Source organism: Sturnira hondurensis, unplaced genomic scaffold (assembly GCF_014824575.4).
Source record: "Sturnira hondurensis isolate 20B ecotype Veracruz unplaced genomic scaffold, ASM1482457v3 Scaffold0022977, whole genome shotgun sequence".
In the NCBI taxonomy this organism is placed as follows: Eukaryota; Metazoa; Chordata; class Mammalia; order Chiroptera; family Phyllostomidae; genus Sturnira; species Sturnira hondurensis.
Genome location: NW_028095608.1, coordinates 2,740,504 through 2,759,982, shown reverse-complemented (window position 1 = coordinate 2,759,982; position 19,479 = coordinate 2,740,504). Strand labels below are relative to the sequence as shown.

Here is a 19,479-nt window from a genome sequence, read left to right as displayed (position 1 = left end):
AAGCACATCATTAACTTTGTATTTAGAGAATTTTTTAAATCAAAAATAGTAATCCTCTTAAAGTATTTCACTTTAACCACTCAACTGTAAATTAATGTTGTAAATTCTTCTAAAAATACCTTCTACAAGGACTCTGTTTACAAAAGACAATTCAGCAAGAAAAAGTATCACAAAGTCACTGCTAAATGAAGTCCCAAAGGAACTGTCCCCCCCACCAGGAAGTGACTGGTGGGGGGGACAGTTATGATAATTGGTCACACTGGTCACCCAATGTCTGTTGGGGAAGTCCACAGGCCCGTGACGGGCAGGCTCAGCACAATCGCAGGCAGCGCAGCATCTCGCCGTGTCTGACCTGCCACCGTGCGGTTGCTAGAATCGCCCAGCTCTCCAGGGCAAATGCGGGCACTGTAAGGGCCGCCACACGGAGGCGGCTCTGGGTGCGGGCGGGCTTCCTTCTTCACAGCAGCGAGGCGGGCAAGTCGGTGAACCCCTGGAACAGTGCCCTCGGGGACTTTATGTACTATATGTTCATGTTTGATATGATTTCTTCAGGTTTTATAAAATGGGGGAGGTGACTAGGGGGAGTTTGAGAATAAATAAGCCTAAATAGATCAGAAATGTATCAACTTGTGTGCACAATTTCCTAAAATGCCTAGCGGTCTTAAATTCAGAAAGCGTTATAATCACAAGAAACATGTTACCACAGCAATGATGAAAAGCCAATGTGAACTGCATTCTCAACCTTTGCTATAAATTCAGAAAAAAGAAAAAATATAAAAAAATTAAATTATGGGGATCTTTGAAAGTCTTACCAAGTAGAACCTATGGTTTTAATTATTTTATCATACAAATAAACCCACAAAATATTAGATTACCTTTTGAGACAAGGCATCAAAAATTCCCCAGAACAATTTTCTTGATAAATGAAGTTCTTCTTCTGAGGCCGCTCCGAAGCTTCCCCACCCTCCAGGCAGACAGTAATATTTCCAGCACCGTTCATAATGGTTTGTCAGCAGCTATGTGGGAAAATAATTACAAAAGGAATGAGCTCAAGATGCCTTTGATACTCTTCCAGTTCTTCCCACGTGGCGTTCTACCACCACGTGACAGGATCTGCTGGACGAAACTGCTCGATCCACGTGGATTCTGTGGGAGGAAGTTCTCAGCGTGTAATTCACATCTGAGACCTAACACTGACCGCAGTCCAGAGGTGGAACACCCTGTTTTACAAATGACTCACCCTGCACATTCTTCACGAGTTTGTTTGCTTTTCACTGGCTCTCACTCACTCACAGTTGTACGAGTGGTTTTCCCCTGAACTCCATGTACATGACAGGGGGCTGATGCCAGGGTGACCCGGAGCACAAGCGTTAGGACATGGGACCTAACATGCCTTCTAGGGGAGCTACACCCCTGGACATTTGAGCATCCTCTCTGCCAACCCTAAGTGCCACAATTTATGACATAACATCTCTCAGTAAATTCCCAAAACTGCCCACTTCAATAGTTTCTTTATCTAAGTACATTACTTTGGGGGTTATGGATGCAATTTGTAACCTTACTGAGTGCCTATGCTTCCCTATAAATATTTTATTTGTTCAGAACTGTACTGGAAATTCAAATATAGGTACAGAATCTTTCAATTATTTGGTAGCTCTTTGGATAATTTATTCTTGACCGATAAACTAACATTCACAACTAGTTGCCAAATTAACAAAATGATGTTTATCAATCAACTACAAGTACTTGGATTCTCCTCTCACTAACTTAGGAGGGAATTGAATTGATAAGGAAGGATTACTATTATAAAAGCTAACTAGAAATTTATATCGCTTACAATAGAAATATTTCTTTTAGTTTGGTTTCTCTCTCAGTTACGAAACGCACAAATTTTTTCCAGGGATATTCCAGTTCATTTGTATCAATAAAATTTTGCAGGCAAGGGCTATCCTGGATGAAAAAAAAAAGATTAAAATGGGATTTCAGCAAGGATATAATTAACTTTACATAATTTATCCATCTATCTAAGATGGATAAATTATCTAAGCCATCTATCTGAGGCAGGCTTAGCGTAACAGCAGCTAAAAAAAACAGGCGCATTTGTGTCTCAAAACTTTCCCGGCATGTTGCTGGTGTCCATGAGGAAGAAGGTGCTCACTAGACAGCAGTGCCGTTCTGTGTGGCCACCTGCAAAATGCCCAGACGTGGCCATGATCTCCAAACACAGACCACGCTATTAGCCTGCACCTGGCACCTGAGTCCTGAGCCTGGACCAGCTGCCCGAGGACAGGAAGTAGCACTGGGTCCAGTAGGACAGCGTGGGGTGTGGCCACTCATGAGCAGAGTAGCAGAGCAGAGAGGATGTCCTGGACTTCTCCCCCCATGGCAACTGGAACTGCGTGTACAGAAAGTTAGCTCTGAGCCTTGTTGGGTGGCATTTGAAGACTGTTAGACTGTCAACTCAGAAAATGCCATCGTTAAAGCCTCAAGGTCCCTGTGGCTTGTCATCATGTTCCCCCACCGAGCACTTCTTGGCTCTCGTTTTTCTTGTGGCCCATTTGTTCCCACAGATTTCCATTGTGACCAACTTACAGAAAATCAATCTTAGGATGTATGGTCTGTTATTCTTGTTTATTTCAGGTTGATACACACATATCTACACTTACATGCCCATTTCAACCACTGGAGGAAATTTTTCATCATCTAACATCGAACACGATGTAGCTAAGACACATATAGGCTGTAACGGGAAACGAAGGCAGAGGACACAGTAATCAAGTAACTACGAACGGGTCCTGCCTTACCTTAAGAGGCATCTTTGCGTGTTCATTTAACAGCGGGACATCAAACACTAATCTTCTGAGTAAGTGCTGCATCATGGAAGGTCTCAGTTGGCTGGTGGGACAAAGCTGATGTGAATAATGGAATTAACGTGTCTAAACTAAGAAGACAATTCATTAGACTAAATTAAATATGCCAAGAACTGCACGTACCCCTCTCTTCAGAGAATGTTAATTTCAGGTGGCCCCTACCCCAAAATTAAACAACAGTCACACGATTCTATCAGTGGTTCCACCAGCCCCCCATCTCCACCCCCAGATCTGAAGGCCCATCCTTATTTGCTACAGGACATGCATCTCTTCCGCTCCCTCCCCTCTTAACACACAGGCTGGAGCCCATGGTCTCCAGCAACTTGGCAAAAGCGCCTTCCCTCACTCCCGGGGTGGAAGGGCCCCCAGGGCCCAGACAGGGAGCAGAGCATGAAGGGGAGGATGACCAACACACAGTGCACACTCCATGTCCAGCAACCCTGAAGGCTTCACCCCAGTCAATGTGTAGAAAAAATCTATGAGATTATGTATTTTGATCCCATTTTATCAGATTTTAGGGTCAGAGAAGTGAGAGAACGGAAGTCCTAATCTCTCAGCTCCTTCAGTCCCATTTGGCTTCCACACCCACACTCCGCTGTGGGGGGACACCTTCCCCTCACTGCGCAGCGCCAGGCAGCAAGCCTTCCCTCTCACAGCGCCTGCCCAATCAGAAAGGAGCCCCAGTTTTGCCAGGGGCCCCCGAAAGTGTCCCTTTCACGGTCAGAACTTCAGAGGGAGGAGATGTGTTTCTGGTTTCCACCTGAAGGCATTTGAAGACTTCTACCTACAGAACGTGGTGTTTTCCAAACTGGCGGAAATAGCCGGCCTTCATCACTGCCACACAGAAGTAACTAACACCTTCACACTATACTGTATCGTTACTCGTATTTAATAGGAACTCCTACTCTTCTGTCCTGGAAGAAGAGTTAACACCTTCGTACAGCTGAAAGGGGAGAATCTATTCAATATCTGACATGGAAGTGGCCAGGGTCCCCTCACAGCCTCTTGCCCACCAACTTCCAGAACAGCACAGTGGGTCCAGCACCACAGCCAAGGCCTGGAGGGGCTCTCCTGAACTTGACTCATGCCTCAGGACACAGGGCTTCCTAAAGGAAATTAATTCTTGCACAGAAATTGTTGCCAAAATTCGTAACAATTTTTCAAAGGCCACAGAGCAATTAAATTCTCTTTCTTAAACAGGAGGTGGCTTGGGGGAGAGTTGGCACCTACTCACCCGCAAATGGACAGCAAGCAAACTTCTATGGAGTCCCGCTGGGCCCTGGTCAGCGAGCAGCCCTTCGACAGCCTGTACACAGTGTGGAGCAGTGAGTCGATGAGGGATGCGTGGTGCTCGGTGCCAGCGAAGAGCGGGGCACACCTCCTCAGCAGAGGCAGCACGGCTGTGCAGAGGTACCGGTTGAGGGCCAAGGCCATGTCTGTAGCACTCAAGGCCGCCTAGAAAGCAACCAGAGAATATTGGCAGAAAGTCATCTGCCTTTGGGGAGCAACATGCTGGTGTGTGATTTCACTATCTGGAAAGTGACAAAATGTGAAACACGAAAGTGTGTGCTTCAGTTACACCTTTAAGTGTGGTTCACACAGTCTTTACCACGGAAAGCAGTCAACTTTCAACTGCTTATCAATAATAAAAATAAATAAAGTGATATATCCTCAAAAGCCCAAGAGCCAAGAGGTGCACATCCTACAATCAAATACAAAGAGTAAGAGAAACGAAAGACAAAGACACTGATGACGTCAGGGGAGGGTACTCCACCCAGGAGAGAGAGAGAAGAGTTTGCCCTCCTGACGGAGCTCGCGCCCCCACATTCGTTCTGAATCCACCCATTAGTGCTGTTGATACTCCTGCTCACACCCGCCAGCATCAACACTCAAGGGCTGATTGTCTCACCAGGCTATTATCTGTACTATTCTGGCCCAGAATTTCAGGGGAAGTCACCCAAAGAAAAAAATGTAACTTCATTTTTTATGAGTCTCATCTCGTGACTTTCATTAAAGAGCTGCTGACAACTCAAAATCTATTTCCCCTGAAATCAGGGAGACTCACTGAGCTGAGACTCACACAAGGCAGCACTGAGACCACTGGACAACACGCAGAACCTCAACCCCCTCCCCAGCCTTTGACACAGCGAGCATGTCCACTAACGATGGCCGAGTCTCGGTTTGGGTCACTGGACACTCGGGACAGATTTTAACCCATCTGTATGTTGACAAGTGAAAACACCAGGATAATACTGTAACCACACCTCTCAACAGTGTCCATGAAACCATCTTAGTGCTCCAACTGCATTACTGGGAAGAACAACTGCGTAAATCAACACAGAGGCTGTCAGAAGCCTCTGGGACCCCCCGAGTTGGGGCCATGTGAGTGTCCTCTGGTCTTCCGCTGTGCCTGACCAGAGCTGCTGTCTCCTTCTCAAGCTGCAGTCTCCTCCACTAGTCAATGAATTCCTGGAGTAAATAGTCTATTTTATTTCCTGTTTATCCACTGCTTGCCTAAAAATGTAATAGGTACTCAATAAGCGTTAGGTGACAATAAATACATGAATAAATACATCTATGAAAACAAGTTGAGGAAGCCAGAAGCTCACATCATTACCGTATCTAAAGAAGCAGCAGCCCGGAGATCTGGCAGAAAGCCGACCTCTAGAAGGTGGAGGAGAAAATCTTGAACCTCAATTCCATAGACCCTGTCAAGGAACAAAACCATGGCTGCCTTGTGATCTGGGCAAAACCCCGCAGACATGTCGGGCTCCACCACATTCCCATCTAAAAGAGAGAAGGTGACACGCTGCAGTCAGTGGCCCTGCCCTTCAGGAGACAGCTACAAATGGCTACTTTTCAGCCTCCCCACATTTTCAGTACAGCTATCCGGTTTCCAGTTATTCTAGGGAACAAGCAAATGCTGGGAACTGGCTGAGGACATATGACGGTGCAGCTTAAAGCCAAGGTCACTCCAACACTACGTGCACATTCATTTGTCAGCCATGTGCACTGTGTGATAAGAAAATAGCATTGTGCTAGACACTGAGAAGGAAAGGAAGGGCATTCATACCCTCACAGTGAAGCAAGGAGTCAAATCCATGAAAAGTTAAAATGTAAACTAAGGTGTTCACTCTTTTCAAGAACAGGAGCATCTTTTACACATTAATAAAACTCATTATGCACTATGTGATAAGCATGGCACATTTACATATTTATAGGATAACTACAAAGTGATGAAACAACTCTTTGAAACCAGTTTGACTTTCAAATGAACTATGTTTAATGATCATAATTAGAGGAATTCACAATGTTTAAAACATGTTTGAACGTGGCTGGTATGGATCAGTGGATTGAGTGCCAGCCTTTGAACCAGTTCGATTCCCAGTCAGGGCACATGCCTGGGTTGCAGGCCAGGTTCCCAGTAGGGGGCGTGCAAGAGGCAACCACACATCAATGTCTCCCTCTTTTTCCCTCCCATCCCCTCTAAAAATAAATAAATAAAATCTTTAAAAATAGAACATGTTTGAGAGTTGTACTATTTTCTCTGACAACAACCAGTGTTGATGCCTATATAAATACTAAACCCCTTAATATACGTCCACAGATTCATGGGTTGGGGACCATTAATGTGAGGAATTATGAGATGACTGCGTCAATTTACATATTGAGACAGTGGTGTCCCCCGTTTGGCAGGTGCTAACTATGCTGCTGCTGCTCGTAGCCCCGCGGAGGCCCCGCGAAGCTGACCGCGGAACCTTTAATAGGTTCGCCCTTGGACAAAGAAGGACTGGGGCAAGACGCTACATGACCATAATCATTCCAAAACAATAAGCTTTTTGGTTTTTATTCATAGTCAACGAATGAATTTTATATTTACACCATGAAAATAAACAAATAACAATGTTTTAAAGAAAATCAGATTAAAAAATAAAGACTAAGAATGTACACATACTAATTGGCAAATTTAAATCTAAACCAAGTAAAATTGGATTTAAAACCCAACCGAAACTGATTTAACCTCGTGTTTATTTAACCTCGTGTTTATTTAACCTCGTGTTTATTTAACCTCGTGTTTATCTAACCTAGTGTTAAATCAGTACACTAAAATTTTCTATTCACTGATTTGAGAGGGAGAGAGAGCGCGCAACAACGTTTTGTTGTTCCATGTACTCATCCATCCATTGGTTGATTCTTATGCGTGCCCTGACTCAGGATCAAACCCGCAACTTTGGTGCATCAGGATGACGATGCTCTAACCAACTGAACTACCCAGCCAGGGCCTATAATTTTCAATTAAAAGCCTATATGAAGTTTCAGTTCAAGTCTCCTAAAAATCTATAAAAAATTTAAATTTATCAGATTTTATTATTGGAAAAAATTTAAATTGATACGAAATTAGAATTGATACAAGATTAAAAATAAAAATCTATGCAAAATCTCGATTTTTCAGATTCTATTATTTTAACATATAGTGGAGCCTAAGGAAACGGTGAGCCGCTCGCTGACACCGAGCTGAGCCTGTGTTCTAGATGCTCGCTCTTTTCAGGACAACGGCAGCCACCTGGGCCCCAGAACCCACTGGTGCGCCACAGATGCTGCAGTCTGTTCACCGTCTGCCCAGACCCCCAAAGACAGCAAAGCCCATGGGCAGCCTCCTCTCACACATCTGGTCTGCGAACTGGAGTGAGGAGGGCCAGGGCACTGGCTTCACCCTTGGGGCCTGCAGGCTCCATCTGCCTGAAGTAGCCACCTCAGACTCTGTCCAGCACCCAAAGCTGCGGGAGCAAAGTCTCCTCGTCTCCTTCTGAGGTCCTGTGCTCGCCTCCAAGGTTTCTGAGCCCCTCCCTCTTCCACTGTTACTCTGGGCCACACTCCTATTCTAGAACAAGTGTGACAAACGTGTAACGTCCTCAGCTGATGCCGAGTGGGGGTGCTGATCTGTGGACAGGAGGCTGACTTCACTAAATGTGCATTCCAGTTACAGTTGGAAAACTGATCCCTAGCAGTTTCTACACCAAAAATGGCATGTTGGGTCAAATAGAAAAAGATTATTTTTAAAAATTTTCTCCTTAGTCTTGAAAAGAGCACTTCTTTCAACATTCTGCTAATTTCTAAATCTCTCAGCCCAAAGTTATGATCATCATTTTGGGGGGCAGGAACAATTGAGGAAATGACCATGAAAACCGTCAGAGTGAGTTAAGGAATTATGGTCGAGAACGACAGAGAACACAGGGCCCACAGAACACCAGCAGGGGAATCACACAAGGCAGCTGAGGGGCTTCCTTCCTGATGAGAAACGCAGCTGTTTAAAAGCAGTGGAAATAGAAGACATTTTGTAAAATAATGCACTTTACAGCTCTTTTTTGTTTTAAAGAAACGTAAGGAGTGTCCCTAGGCGGCAGGGAGGGAGATGCTGAGCACTGGTGAGACCTGCCGCGCGGTGCCCCACTGACCTACAGAGAGCGGGCCTCACCCTTGGCGATCGTGGGCATCGGGAAAGCGATGCTGATCACTCCCACCAAGTCTCCCAGCGGAATGAGGGATCTCAGAATGGATCTGATCCTGATGGCTTCTCCCTTGCCGGCATGAATCAACTGCAGGAAGAAAAACAAAGGAACATTAGAATCACTTGGTGAAAACAAAGGAACATTAGAATCACTTGGTGAAATCAATGTCAGAATTCTATAGCTAAGCTGAAGCATGGGTATCTGAGTCTAAAATCATTTTCTGTTAAGAATACATATAAAGTTAGACCTCGCTCAAAAAACTGTTTTAGGCTTATAGACAGATATTTACTTGCCTACACACTTTTCATGAACATCAACATACACTGAGTTATTACTGTGATCTAGACCAGCTGGTCTGTCCACCCAATAAAATAACAATTTCTGTCTTTTTCAAGGTACTGAAAAATACTGAGATTCTCCTACGTCTATTGATGTTTACCTCACCAAAATTACATGCAGATACCTGCCCACAAAATGAACAATGATACAAAGGAATATATGATCTTTAGGCCCTGGACATACACTAATATTCATGACTGATTTCGCTTTTCTTGCTTTGTAATGAAAATGTAATTGCACATCCATCTACATCCCACCCGATTTCTCCCAGGACGGGTTTACAGTATGGAGGTAGGTGGTGACTGTGAATCTAACAGGCCTGTGAGAACCTCACTGGCTAAGGAAGCCCCTGTGAAGACATGGCTCTGAGACAGTCCAGAAGCTCAGCCAGTCCCTGGGACCGAGCGTGGGCCTCAGAGCCAGGCGGGCATCTGCGCCCTTCGGCACAGGGCATGGCACAAGCACAAGTCCTGACACTCAGGGGCCCTCGGCTAATAGTCACTGAAGCAAGCGAGCTGCAGAAGTACCAAGGTTGGTTCCTGGTTAAGTCACTGAGATTTCGCCCCCATAACCGAAGACTTCTGATTGTTGGCATAGTTTCTTTCCTGGTTCCTTTGACCTTTCACTTCCAGGGGTGTCCAACCTTGTGGCACCTCTGGGCCACACTGGAAGAAGAGTGGGCCACACATTAAATACACAAACACTAACAAAAATCGCTGAGCAAATAAAAAGGTTTTAAGTGAATTTACTTGTAAATTAAGTAAATTTACTCAGGCCACAGGTTGGGTACTTCTGCCAGGAAAAGAACAAATACTGAGATCATAAAGGTTTTTCTCCACAGTCACTTCCAGCATGCTGATTTCTGATTAATGTGATTAAAACCTCATCAAGAGCAAGTGAAGTTTTTACAAAAATCAGACAATAGGTTTTCTAATATTCTGACATTTCTCCCTGTGATTCCTCTCTGTTCACAACAACAAATTATACTCAGAAAGCAAGAAAGTTTTAACCAATGGGTGTGAGAGAAAGACACTGCCCCCCAACTCAAAGAAAATACCAGAAAGCAAAGAAAAACCCCACAGATGTCCAGGGTGGGAGAAAGCGTGATCTGCAGGCACTAGCCACCTGCTTGCTGCTCAGACCAGCCTGGAAGTGAGTCCATCTTCCACCCCAGTGTGTTCACACCCTGCCTCGCTTCCCACTAGCAGGAAATGAGGCTAATGGTATGGGGCCTGGCAAGCATTTTTTAAATGAATGTAATAGAATGAAACAGAATAGACTGGAAGAGAAAGAAGAAAATGTCAGGACATACTACAAAGTTAAGTATTGTTCCATGAAACTTTAATTTCATCTTGGTCAACCAGGCCAGAAAGCACTAACTGACCTGGTCCGAACAGTTCTCGCCTCCCCCACCCCCCCGGCTCCGCCACACTTCCCCCAAACCGGGCCCACACGGAGCTGAACACTGTACGACAAGAAAATGACTCTACAGAGCGGCTGCTTTCCACACGTGCTGACACAGGACAGGACGCTGTGTAGAGAAAGCACGTTCTTTTCTTCTTCAAGCATGGTGGCTGGGGAGCTTCCCGGAGCTGTCAATAACCGACTGCTCTCCCGACAGCTCCTACTGAATCTCCGCTGCTGTTTTTTACAGCCAACAAGACGTTTCCAACTAAACAGACCCTCTTTCAGCAATGAGGCTGCAATGTGACTTTTAAAGAGCATGAAGAGCCTTGGTCTGGTGCTGCAGGGACCCCTCCCAGGCACGGTGCCATCCCACAGAGGAGCCAGGTGCTGCTCGGGGGCCCAAGCACTTACATGCATTTCAGGGGCGCAGCGTCCCAGCAGGTCGATCAGAGCAGCGTAGAAGGTCATGATGGCGTTCCCCATGTGCACGGTGTCATCCTCCTCGTCTGCATCACTTTCACGGATCATTCCAAAGAAGCAGAAAGCAAATCAAAACAGGTAACAGAGCGGCGTTTCTGGCTTACTACCTCTTCAGGGGAAGGGACCTATTCTGCCTCTGTTGCTACTTCACACGTGTGTGTGTAATTTACAGCCGGGCATTTTGCAGCAAAATAACAACAGGCTGAAGACCCAATTTGAGATTCTATCCCCAAGAACACACTCATGGGAACCTGAATATTAAGGTCCTTTCAAGGGGGGAAAAAGAAGAATTCCTAATTTGATGATTGGGTGCTCATTTGTAGTGACAGCTTATTAACAAAGAAAGTGACTGATAGAAGCATTTGGCAAGTTTGAAACATTTTTGTGAATAGATACATTTAGAGAAAGGGTGACAAAGATCTGTCATATAAGGTCACCCAGGACAGTGTTTCCCCAAGTGAGTATTTTATAAGCGTGACTTCATTCACTCACTCACCTCCTACCCACCAACCCACCCCCAGGAACCCGCCCAGCCCAGGGCCCTGGACTGGCTCAGCCTGAACGCCTGTCCCCGGGCTGCACAGCAACAGGGCTTGCAGGGGCACCTACATGCTTGGGACTTTGCCTCCAACAGGCCCCATTATTTCTCTACCAGTAACACCAGCAGTGGGGATGAGTGGCCCCCGGCAGGACAGTCACCACCCGTATTTAAAAGGTAGGAGTGACACACCTGAATTGATTTATATCCATGGATGAAACCTAGTCCAAACAACATGCACTGTGGACCGAGGCTTCAAACACCATTTCACTTTCAGCATCAGGCCACCCCCATCTCTGGACTAAGGCCCCCAATTCTCTTGCTAATGGTCTCTTCCTCTTTCACTGTTGTCATAAAAACTCATTCTAGCTGCCTCTCCACTAAACCCGACTCCCATCCCAAAGGCTCGTCTGCCATCACTTGTAATAACTAGACTTTGCAGAGCCCCTGGGAAAAGTCACGGAGTACAATCTCCCACAACCAGAATTCCTCTGCTAAAGCCGGTTGTCCGCAGGTCCCTCTGTCCCTTCAGCCTGTTCCAGCAGCAAGTCCCACCCAGTCTTCCACATCTGACCCATTTGGTTTTCAAGTGGAGATAGAGTTATATTGTAACTAACAGAACGCAAATTCTGTTTTGTACGATTCCAAGACAAGCAGCACAATTTACTCTCAAGAGTGTGTGTATTAGACCTACGGGGTTCTGCTGGACCCGCTGGTTGGTGAGGGACCGTCTCGAGAGGGGTCCTCAGCTATCTTGATGGCCTCTTCCACAGCCGCCAGAAGACCGTTCCCGCCCTCCCCCCGCAGGGCGGGGCCGAAGCACTCGGGCCTCCTGATGAGCAGCCTCACCACTACATTGGCATTCTCCTCCACGCTCTCCCCTAGAACGAAACACAGCGCAGGCCACGCAGGCATTACAACCATCATTTACATTTAAAGAAAGATGACTAAAACCAACCAACAGGGTGGTGAAGCCAAAACTAAACTCAGATTGCTAGTTTTAGATGGACGTGACAGTCATTTTCTATTCTTGCACTTCATATTTTCAAAGCAAAGAAAAGCATTATTCAAAGCCATAGTCCTAGGTCTCATTAAAATCCAATTACAAAAATCTGTCTAAATGTATGTTCCTAAACTTTTCAGTTTAAACATGATGTACAGCATCACTATCAAAACAAATATTATAAAGTGAATTGTTACTGTAAAAATCTGATTATAAAATACTCAGTTTCGTTTCTAATATTGACTTCCTTCATGAAAACGCTGAGGAGTATCAGGATCCTATGTAACTATTTTTGTGCAGTTCTAACGATGACCAGACAGGACCCCACTGCAGTCAGCCCTACCATTACAGAAGACGGCGAACCGCAGAAAGTCGAGGTACCGCTCCCCTTCGACTGGGTTCCAACCGATGTCCGGGTACCCCCTCGACACCAGCATCTGGCAGCTCTGCAGTCCACAGCCGGCCAGATATCGCACGACCTGTGGACAGGACAGGATTGGGGCAGGAGCGTGACCCCCAGGGGACAAGTCAGACACTTGTGCTAGACCTGGCGAACAGTGCTGTCCCGGGTGGTTCGTAACAAACGCAGCTTTGAAAGCTCTTTCTAATCTCATGACACACGGGAAAACCTCAGAATTAGGAAATATCAAAAATCATAGCAAAGTGTTATCATAAAAATATTTATGAGTAAAGTCTATGAAAGAAAAATATTACTAAATTTTGTATCATTTAATTTGTGACTTTTACCTACAAAAACAAATGATAATATTCGATAAATTTTCAAAATTTCAAATGACATGAGGCCCATCTCAGATGCTAGAAGATCCTTCTAACGTACAAAGATACTTTAAAGTGAATGACATCCAAAATGACCTGTTGTTTCATGGGGGGTGGGGAGCGTGTGAGAACAGCCACAAAGAAGCAGAGAACTCGCTACAGTCCCGCGTCCTTGGGTTCACATCCGACCTGTGTTGTTTGCTGCATTGTTTCGAGCAAGTTCCTGAACTTTTTAAGATTGTTTTAGTGTCTATAAAATTGGTGATAATCCTACCTACCTTTTAGTATTGTTGAATTTAACACATCAAAATTTCTGCTTAGCTTTGCCTTTTCAAAAAATTTTATTCTATTTTCTCCTTTACCATTTAGCCACCCTACACCTATAACTCCCTGGCCCCCACAGTCACCACACTGCTGTCCATGCCCATGTGTCGTTTTTCTGTTTGTGCTCAATTTTTATATGAATGTTGGCTCTCAACAATATTTCATAACTGACCTAGTTTTACAATAAACCCCCAAAGTGGGCATTGCCAATGGGAGTAGGTTATTAGAGGATCAACTTACCAAGTTAAATTACATGTGGCTCAAGCTAAATCAATTTTGAAAGGAAATAAGTAGCCACTAAAAATATGTTATATCAATTCCCTCAAGGTATGATTTCTGTACCATAAGCTCATCTATTTGAAGTGTAGTGTCAGTGAGCTCTGAGAGGCTCACACATCCACAAAGACGGATGTCCATCACTGGGCCCCCTGACACGGCGCAGCCTGGACAACCTGCCTCGGTCACAGCTGCTCAGTGGGGACACTACAACACGCAGGCACGCGGTCGCCCCGCAGTCTTGCTGCACCTGGCCGCTCTCACGCCGAACGAGGGCTCTGAGAGCCAGTTGCAACGTGGCCTGTGCCAGCCCTTGGCTCCAGCTCACTGCCTGGCAGCATGGCCCACACGTGCACACAGCCAGGTGTCACCACCCCTGTCAGCTGGCAGACACTGGATTCTCCTCCAGTTTGGGGCTCAGGGCAGCAAGGTTGTTCTCGACCTTCACAGACACACCTGTGTGTGGACACGCACCTCTCCCTCTGTGGAGCAAACATCTGGGAGCGAAAGGGCACCTCTGCCCACCTGCTCCCTGCAGCCGCAGACAACATCCTGGCTGCCCCATGACCTCCTCAGCATTTGCTCCGTCCCCCTTTTTAATATTAGCCATTTTAATTGGAGTGTAGATAAAAGGATTTTAAATCACACAACGGAAAAATCCTACTGAGGTTGATTAGAGTGCAGGTCAGGAGGTCTGGGGAGACTCACCTTCGCATGCCTTTGACAGTGGTGCACTGACGCCCCCCAGGGCCAGCGCTGTCCTCACACTAAGCACCCCCCAAGGCCAACACTGTCCTGGCAGATGGGACAGAGCAGGGACAACACAGAAGGAAAGCCCCACTCACAGCTCACTGAACATACAGGGGTAAATGCGTTTTTTAAACTACATAGATTTTAGGAAAATATATTTATTTTAAAATGTAAATGTAATTTTAAACTATATTGATATAAATGTAAATGAAATGAAGATGTATTTTAGGTATATAATGTACCAACATGTTTCCAACTGTATATCACAAAGCAGTAAAAAGAATAGGAAGAACTTAAGGAAACAGAGAAGAGGTTTCCGTTCACAATAAACCATGTGAACGTGGAAACGCTGGGAGGAAGGGGACTTTGGGCAATGAATGGAAGGCTGTCTGGCAGGTGGAGGGAGCAGCAAGCACCAAGGCCCGGAGTCAGGAGCACACCTGGCCCGGCCCAGGGACAGCAGGGGTCCGGTGGCCGGAGCAGACACAGACCAGCGGGGGGGTAGGGCAAAGTGGGCTGGTGTGCTCAGTCAGCTGGGCGGGGGCGGCTGGGTGCCTTTGGTTGTTGCAGCAGAGTGAGGCAGGAAGTCCGTGAACGGTTCTGGGCAGGGCAGTAACGGGATCCTTTAAAAGTCTGGCTGCCACTATGGGGGCGAAGGAGGGGCCCAGAGGATGACTTAGAATGCCACTAAAATGTGGGGAAATGCACCTACGTTCCGGCAAACACACGTGTGGCTTATTGTGCTTAGAGTGCATGGCCTTGGTATATCTCTGACACCTTGAACTGTAAAATATAAATTTCCATATAAATATATGTATGATGTTAAAATGACATCTTACTTTTGCTTTATATATGTATTCTTAATTTTATTTTTCAATGCTAGTTTGCATGCAACACTCTCGTATGAGTTTCAGGTGTGCAGCACAGCAGCAGACATTCACATAGGTCACCCAGTGTTCCCTCGGATGCCCCCAGGGCCCACCCAGCACCACAGAAAACTACTACAGCATCGTTAACTATGTTCCCTACACTTTACCTCGCAGCCCCTGGACCACTTTCTAACATCAATTAATACTTCTCAATCCACTACCAATTTTCACTCTGTCCCTCAACACCCCTCCCTTCTGTCATCCATCGCTTTGTTCTCTCTATATAAGTCTGTTTCTATTTTGTTTGTTTATTTTTTGTTATTTAGCTTCCACATACAAGTGAAATCACATGGCATTTGCCTTTCTCTAGCTTACTTCACTTAGCTAACACCCTCTAGGACCACCAACATTGTCAAAAATCCTAAGATTTCATTCTATTTATGGCCAAGTAATAGTCCATTGTGTATTACACTGCTTCTCATCCACTCATGTACTGATGGACATTTGGATTGTTTTCATTATTTTGGCTTTGTAAATAATGTTGCAATGAACATGGGGGTGGATATATTTTTTTAATTAGTGTTTTGGGTTTCTTCGAATATACACCCAGCTGTGCAAACATCGGGTCTTAAAGCAGTTCCATTTTTAATTTTTTAAGAACCCTCCATACTGTTCTCCACTTTGGCTGCACCAGTCTGCATTCCAGCCAACAGTACAACAAGGGTTCCCTTTTCTCCACGTCTGCACTAATGCTTATTGTCTGCTGTTTTATCGATGGTAGCCATTCTGACCAGTGTGGGATGATACCTCATTGTGGTTTTGATTTGCATTCCTCTGATGACTAGTGATGTTGAGCACCTTTTCATATGTCTATTGGCTATCTATATGTCCTCTTTGGAGAAGTGTCTATTCAGGTCCTTTGTCCATTTTTTACTGTATTGTTTGTATTTCTGGTGTTGCATTGCCTGAATTCTTCATAAATCTTGGGTATTAGCCCCTCACTGGATGTATCATTGGCAGGTATCTTCTCACAATAAGTAGGCTGCTGTTCTCATTTTTGTTGATGGTTTCCCTTACTGTGAAAAAGGTTTACTTTGATGTAGTCCCATTTGTTTATTTTTTCTTTTGTTTACTTTACCCAAGGAGATATACCAAAAAACACTGTTAACAAGAAATGTCCAAGTAAAATACTGCCTATGTTTTCTTTTAAAAGTTTTGATTTCAGGTCTTACATTTAAGTCTAAATCCATTTTAAGTTTATCCTTGTGTGTGGTCTAAGAAGGTGATCTAGTTTCATTTTTGCATATATCTGTCCAATTTTCCCAACACCATTACTGCATAGAACGTCTTTACCCCATTGTATGTGCTTGTTTCCTTTGTCTTATATTAAGAGATTATGAAGACACAGGTTTATTTCCAGGCTTTCTATTCTATTGCATGGATCTATGTGTCTGTTTTTATGCCAGATCCAAGCTGTCTTGCCTATAACGGCCTCATATAGCATAGTTCAATATCAGTTAGTATTGACACCTCCAACTTTGCTCTTTTTTCTCAAGATTGTTGTGGTTATTTGGAGCTTTTTGTTTCCATGCAAACTTTTGAGTTATTTGTTCTAGTTCTGTGAAAAATGCCATTGGTATTTTGATAGGAATTACACTGGATCTATAAATTGATTTCAACAGTGTGGACATTTTAAGATGTTAGTTCTTCCTATACATGAGCATGGTGGATGATTCAATATGACAGTATCTTCTTTGATTTTTCTTCAATATCTTAATAATTTTCCCCTCAGTTAAATTTATCCCTAGGTATTTTATTTTTAATGCAATTATAAATGGGACTGTTTTCTTAGTTTCCCTTTCTGACAAGTCATTACTGGTAAATGAAATGCAACTGATTTCTGAGTACTGATTTTGTATGCTGCTACATTATTGCACTCATTTATTGGACCTAGTAGTTTTTTAGTGGAGTCTTTACAGTTTTCTCTATGATATCATGTCATCTGCAAATAATGACAGTTTTACCTCTTCCTTTAAAAGTGATGCCTTTTATTCATCTTCTTGTCTGACTGCTGTGGCTACAACTTCCAGTGCTATGCTGAGTAAGAGTGGCAATACTGGATATTCCTGCATTGTTCCTGATCACAGGGGAATCACACTTAGTTTGGTCCTGTTGACAGTGATGTGAAGGTTTGTCATACATGGCCTTTACTGTGTTGTGGTATGTGCCCCCTATTTTCAGTTTGCTGAGAGGTTTTATCGTAAATGGGTGCTGGAGTTTGTCAAATGCTTTATCTGTACCTACTGATATAATCATATGATTTTAATCCTTTATTTTGTTTCTGTGGCATATCACATTAGTTGATTTACAGATATTGTACCAACCTTGCATTCAAGGACTTAGCCCACTTATCATGGTGTAAAATCTTTTAAATGTATTGCCAAATTCGGTTTGCCAATATTTTGCTGAGGATTTTTGACTCCATGTTCACCAGAAATACTGGTCTGTAATTTTCTCTCTTTGTAGTGTCTTTATCTGGTTTTGGAATCAGGATAATGTTGGCCTCATAAAATGAGCTTGGGAGTCCTTCCTCCTCTTGAATATTCTAGAATAGTCTGATAAGGCTAACTATTAGTTCTTTTTTTAATGACTGGTAAAATTCGCCTGTGAAGCCATCCAGTCTTGGACTTCCTTGGTTGAAAGTTTTTTGATAACTACTTTGATTTTCTTGGTTGCAACTGATCTGTACAGATTTTGTTTCCTCTTGATTCAGCCATGGGAGCTTGTATGTTTCCAGAAATTTATCCATTTCTTCCAGATTGTCCAATTTGTTGTATATAATTGTTTGCAGTATTTTCTTATAATCCTTTGTATTTCTGCGGTGTCAGTTGTTACTTATTCCATTTCCCTTCTGATTTTATTTATTTGGGTCCTCTCTCTCTTTTCCTTGGTAAGTATATTTAAAGGTTAAACCATCAGCTCAGTGGATTGAGCGCAGGCCTGCGAACCACACGATCGTGGTTCGATTCCCAGTCAGGGCACATGCCTGGGTTGCAGGCCAGTTCCCAGCAGAGGACACACCAGAAGCAACCATACATTGATATTTCTCTCCTCCTCTCCTTCCCTTCCCCTCTAAAGATAAATAAATAAAATCTTTTAATAAAAAAAAGGTTAAACCATCTTTTTTACCTTTTCAGAGTACCCAGTCTGGGTTTCACTGACCTCTGTATTTTTTTAGACTATTTTGTTTATTTCTGCTCTGATCTTTTTTATTTACTTCATTCTATTCACTTTTGGCTTTGCCCATTGTTCTTTTACTAGTTGCTTTAGATGTAAGGTAAGATTGTTTACTTGAACTTTTTCTCATTTCTTGAGATAGGTCTGTATTGCTATGAATTGCCTTCTTAAAACTGCTTTGCCTGTGTACCATAGATACATGTTTTTGGAGGAAGGATTTTTGTGTTTTTATTTTCATTTGTCTCAAGGTATCTTTTGGTTTCTTCCTTGATCTTGGTTTTGGCCTGTATAATAGTATTATTTAGCCTCCATGTGTTTGAGTATTTTTGTTTTCTTTCCATGATTGATTTCTAGTTTCACACCATTTTGATCAAAGAAGATGACTGAAATTATTTAAATTTACTGAGGCTTGTTTAAAGGCCTAACATGTGGTCTATCCTAGAAAATATTCCATGTGTCCTTAATAAAACTGTATATCCTGCAGTTTTTGCAGTATAAGGCTCTCAAAATATCAATAACTCTATCTAGTCTAATGTGTCACTTAAAGCAACTGTTTCCTTGTTAATTTTTTTCTGGATGGTCTATCCACTGATGTCAATAGGGTGTTAAAGTCCCCTACAGTGAGTGTATTACTGTTGATCTCTCCCTTTATGTCGATCAAGATTTGCTTTATATATTGCATTTAGGTGTTCCTACACTGGGTGCATAAATGTTTACAACGGTTATTTCCTCTTGTTGAATTGATCCCTTTATCATTATGTAGTGTCCTTCTTTGTCTCTTATTATAGCCTTTGTTTTAAAGTCTATATTGTCTGGTACAAGTATTGCAACTCCAGCTCTTTTTTTTTGTTTTGTTTCCATTTACATGAAATATCTCTTCCCACCCCTTAACTTCCAGCCTGTGTGAGTCTTTTGTTCAGAGGTGGGTCTCTTGTAAATGGCATACACACGGGTCTCGTTTTCTTATCTCTTCAGCTACCCTACGTATTTTAACCGGAACATTTATTCATCTACATTTAAAGTGATTATTGATAATTATGCATTTTTTGCTACTTTATTCTTTACAGTGTGTTCCTCTTTTTCTTCTTAAAGAAGTCCA

At 43.6% G+C, this 19,479-nt stretch overlaps 1 protein-coding gene across 1 annotated transcript in view; it reads right to left on the bottom strand.

Annotated features, from left to right (window-relative positions):
* RYR2 (ryanodine receptor 2) overlaps window positions 1–19,479 on the bottom strand; it is a 389,249-nt gene that overhangs the window by 139,901 nt on the left and 229,869 nt on the right. Inside the window, exons 44-51 of the mRNA XM_037037343.1 lie at window positions 12,491–12,626; window positions 11,839–12,025; window positions 10,538–10,640; window positions 8,347–8,467; window positions 5,488–5,657; window positions 4,105–4,325; window positions 2,805–2,895; window positions 876–1,016 (exon numbers count right to left, since the gene is read on the bottom strand). Coding sequence (XP_036893238.1) covers window positions 876–1,016; window positions 2,805–2,895; window positions 4,105–4,325; window positions 5,488–5,657; window positions 8,347–8,467; window positions 10,538–10,640; window positions 11,839–12,025; window positions 12,491–12,626 — 1,170 coding nt within the window. The remainder of the gene's footprint in view (window positions 1–875; window positions 1,017–2,804; window positions 2,896–4,104; window positions 4,326–5,487; window positions 5,658–8,346; window positions 8,468–10,537; window positions 10,641–11,838; window positions 12,026–12,490; window positions 12,627–19,479) is intronic.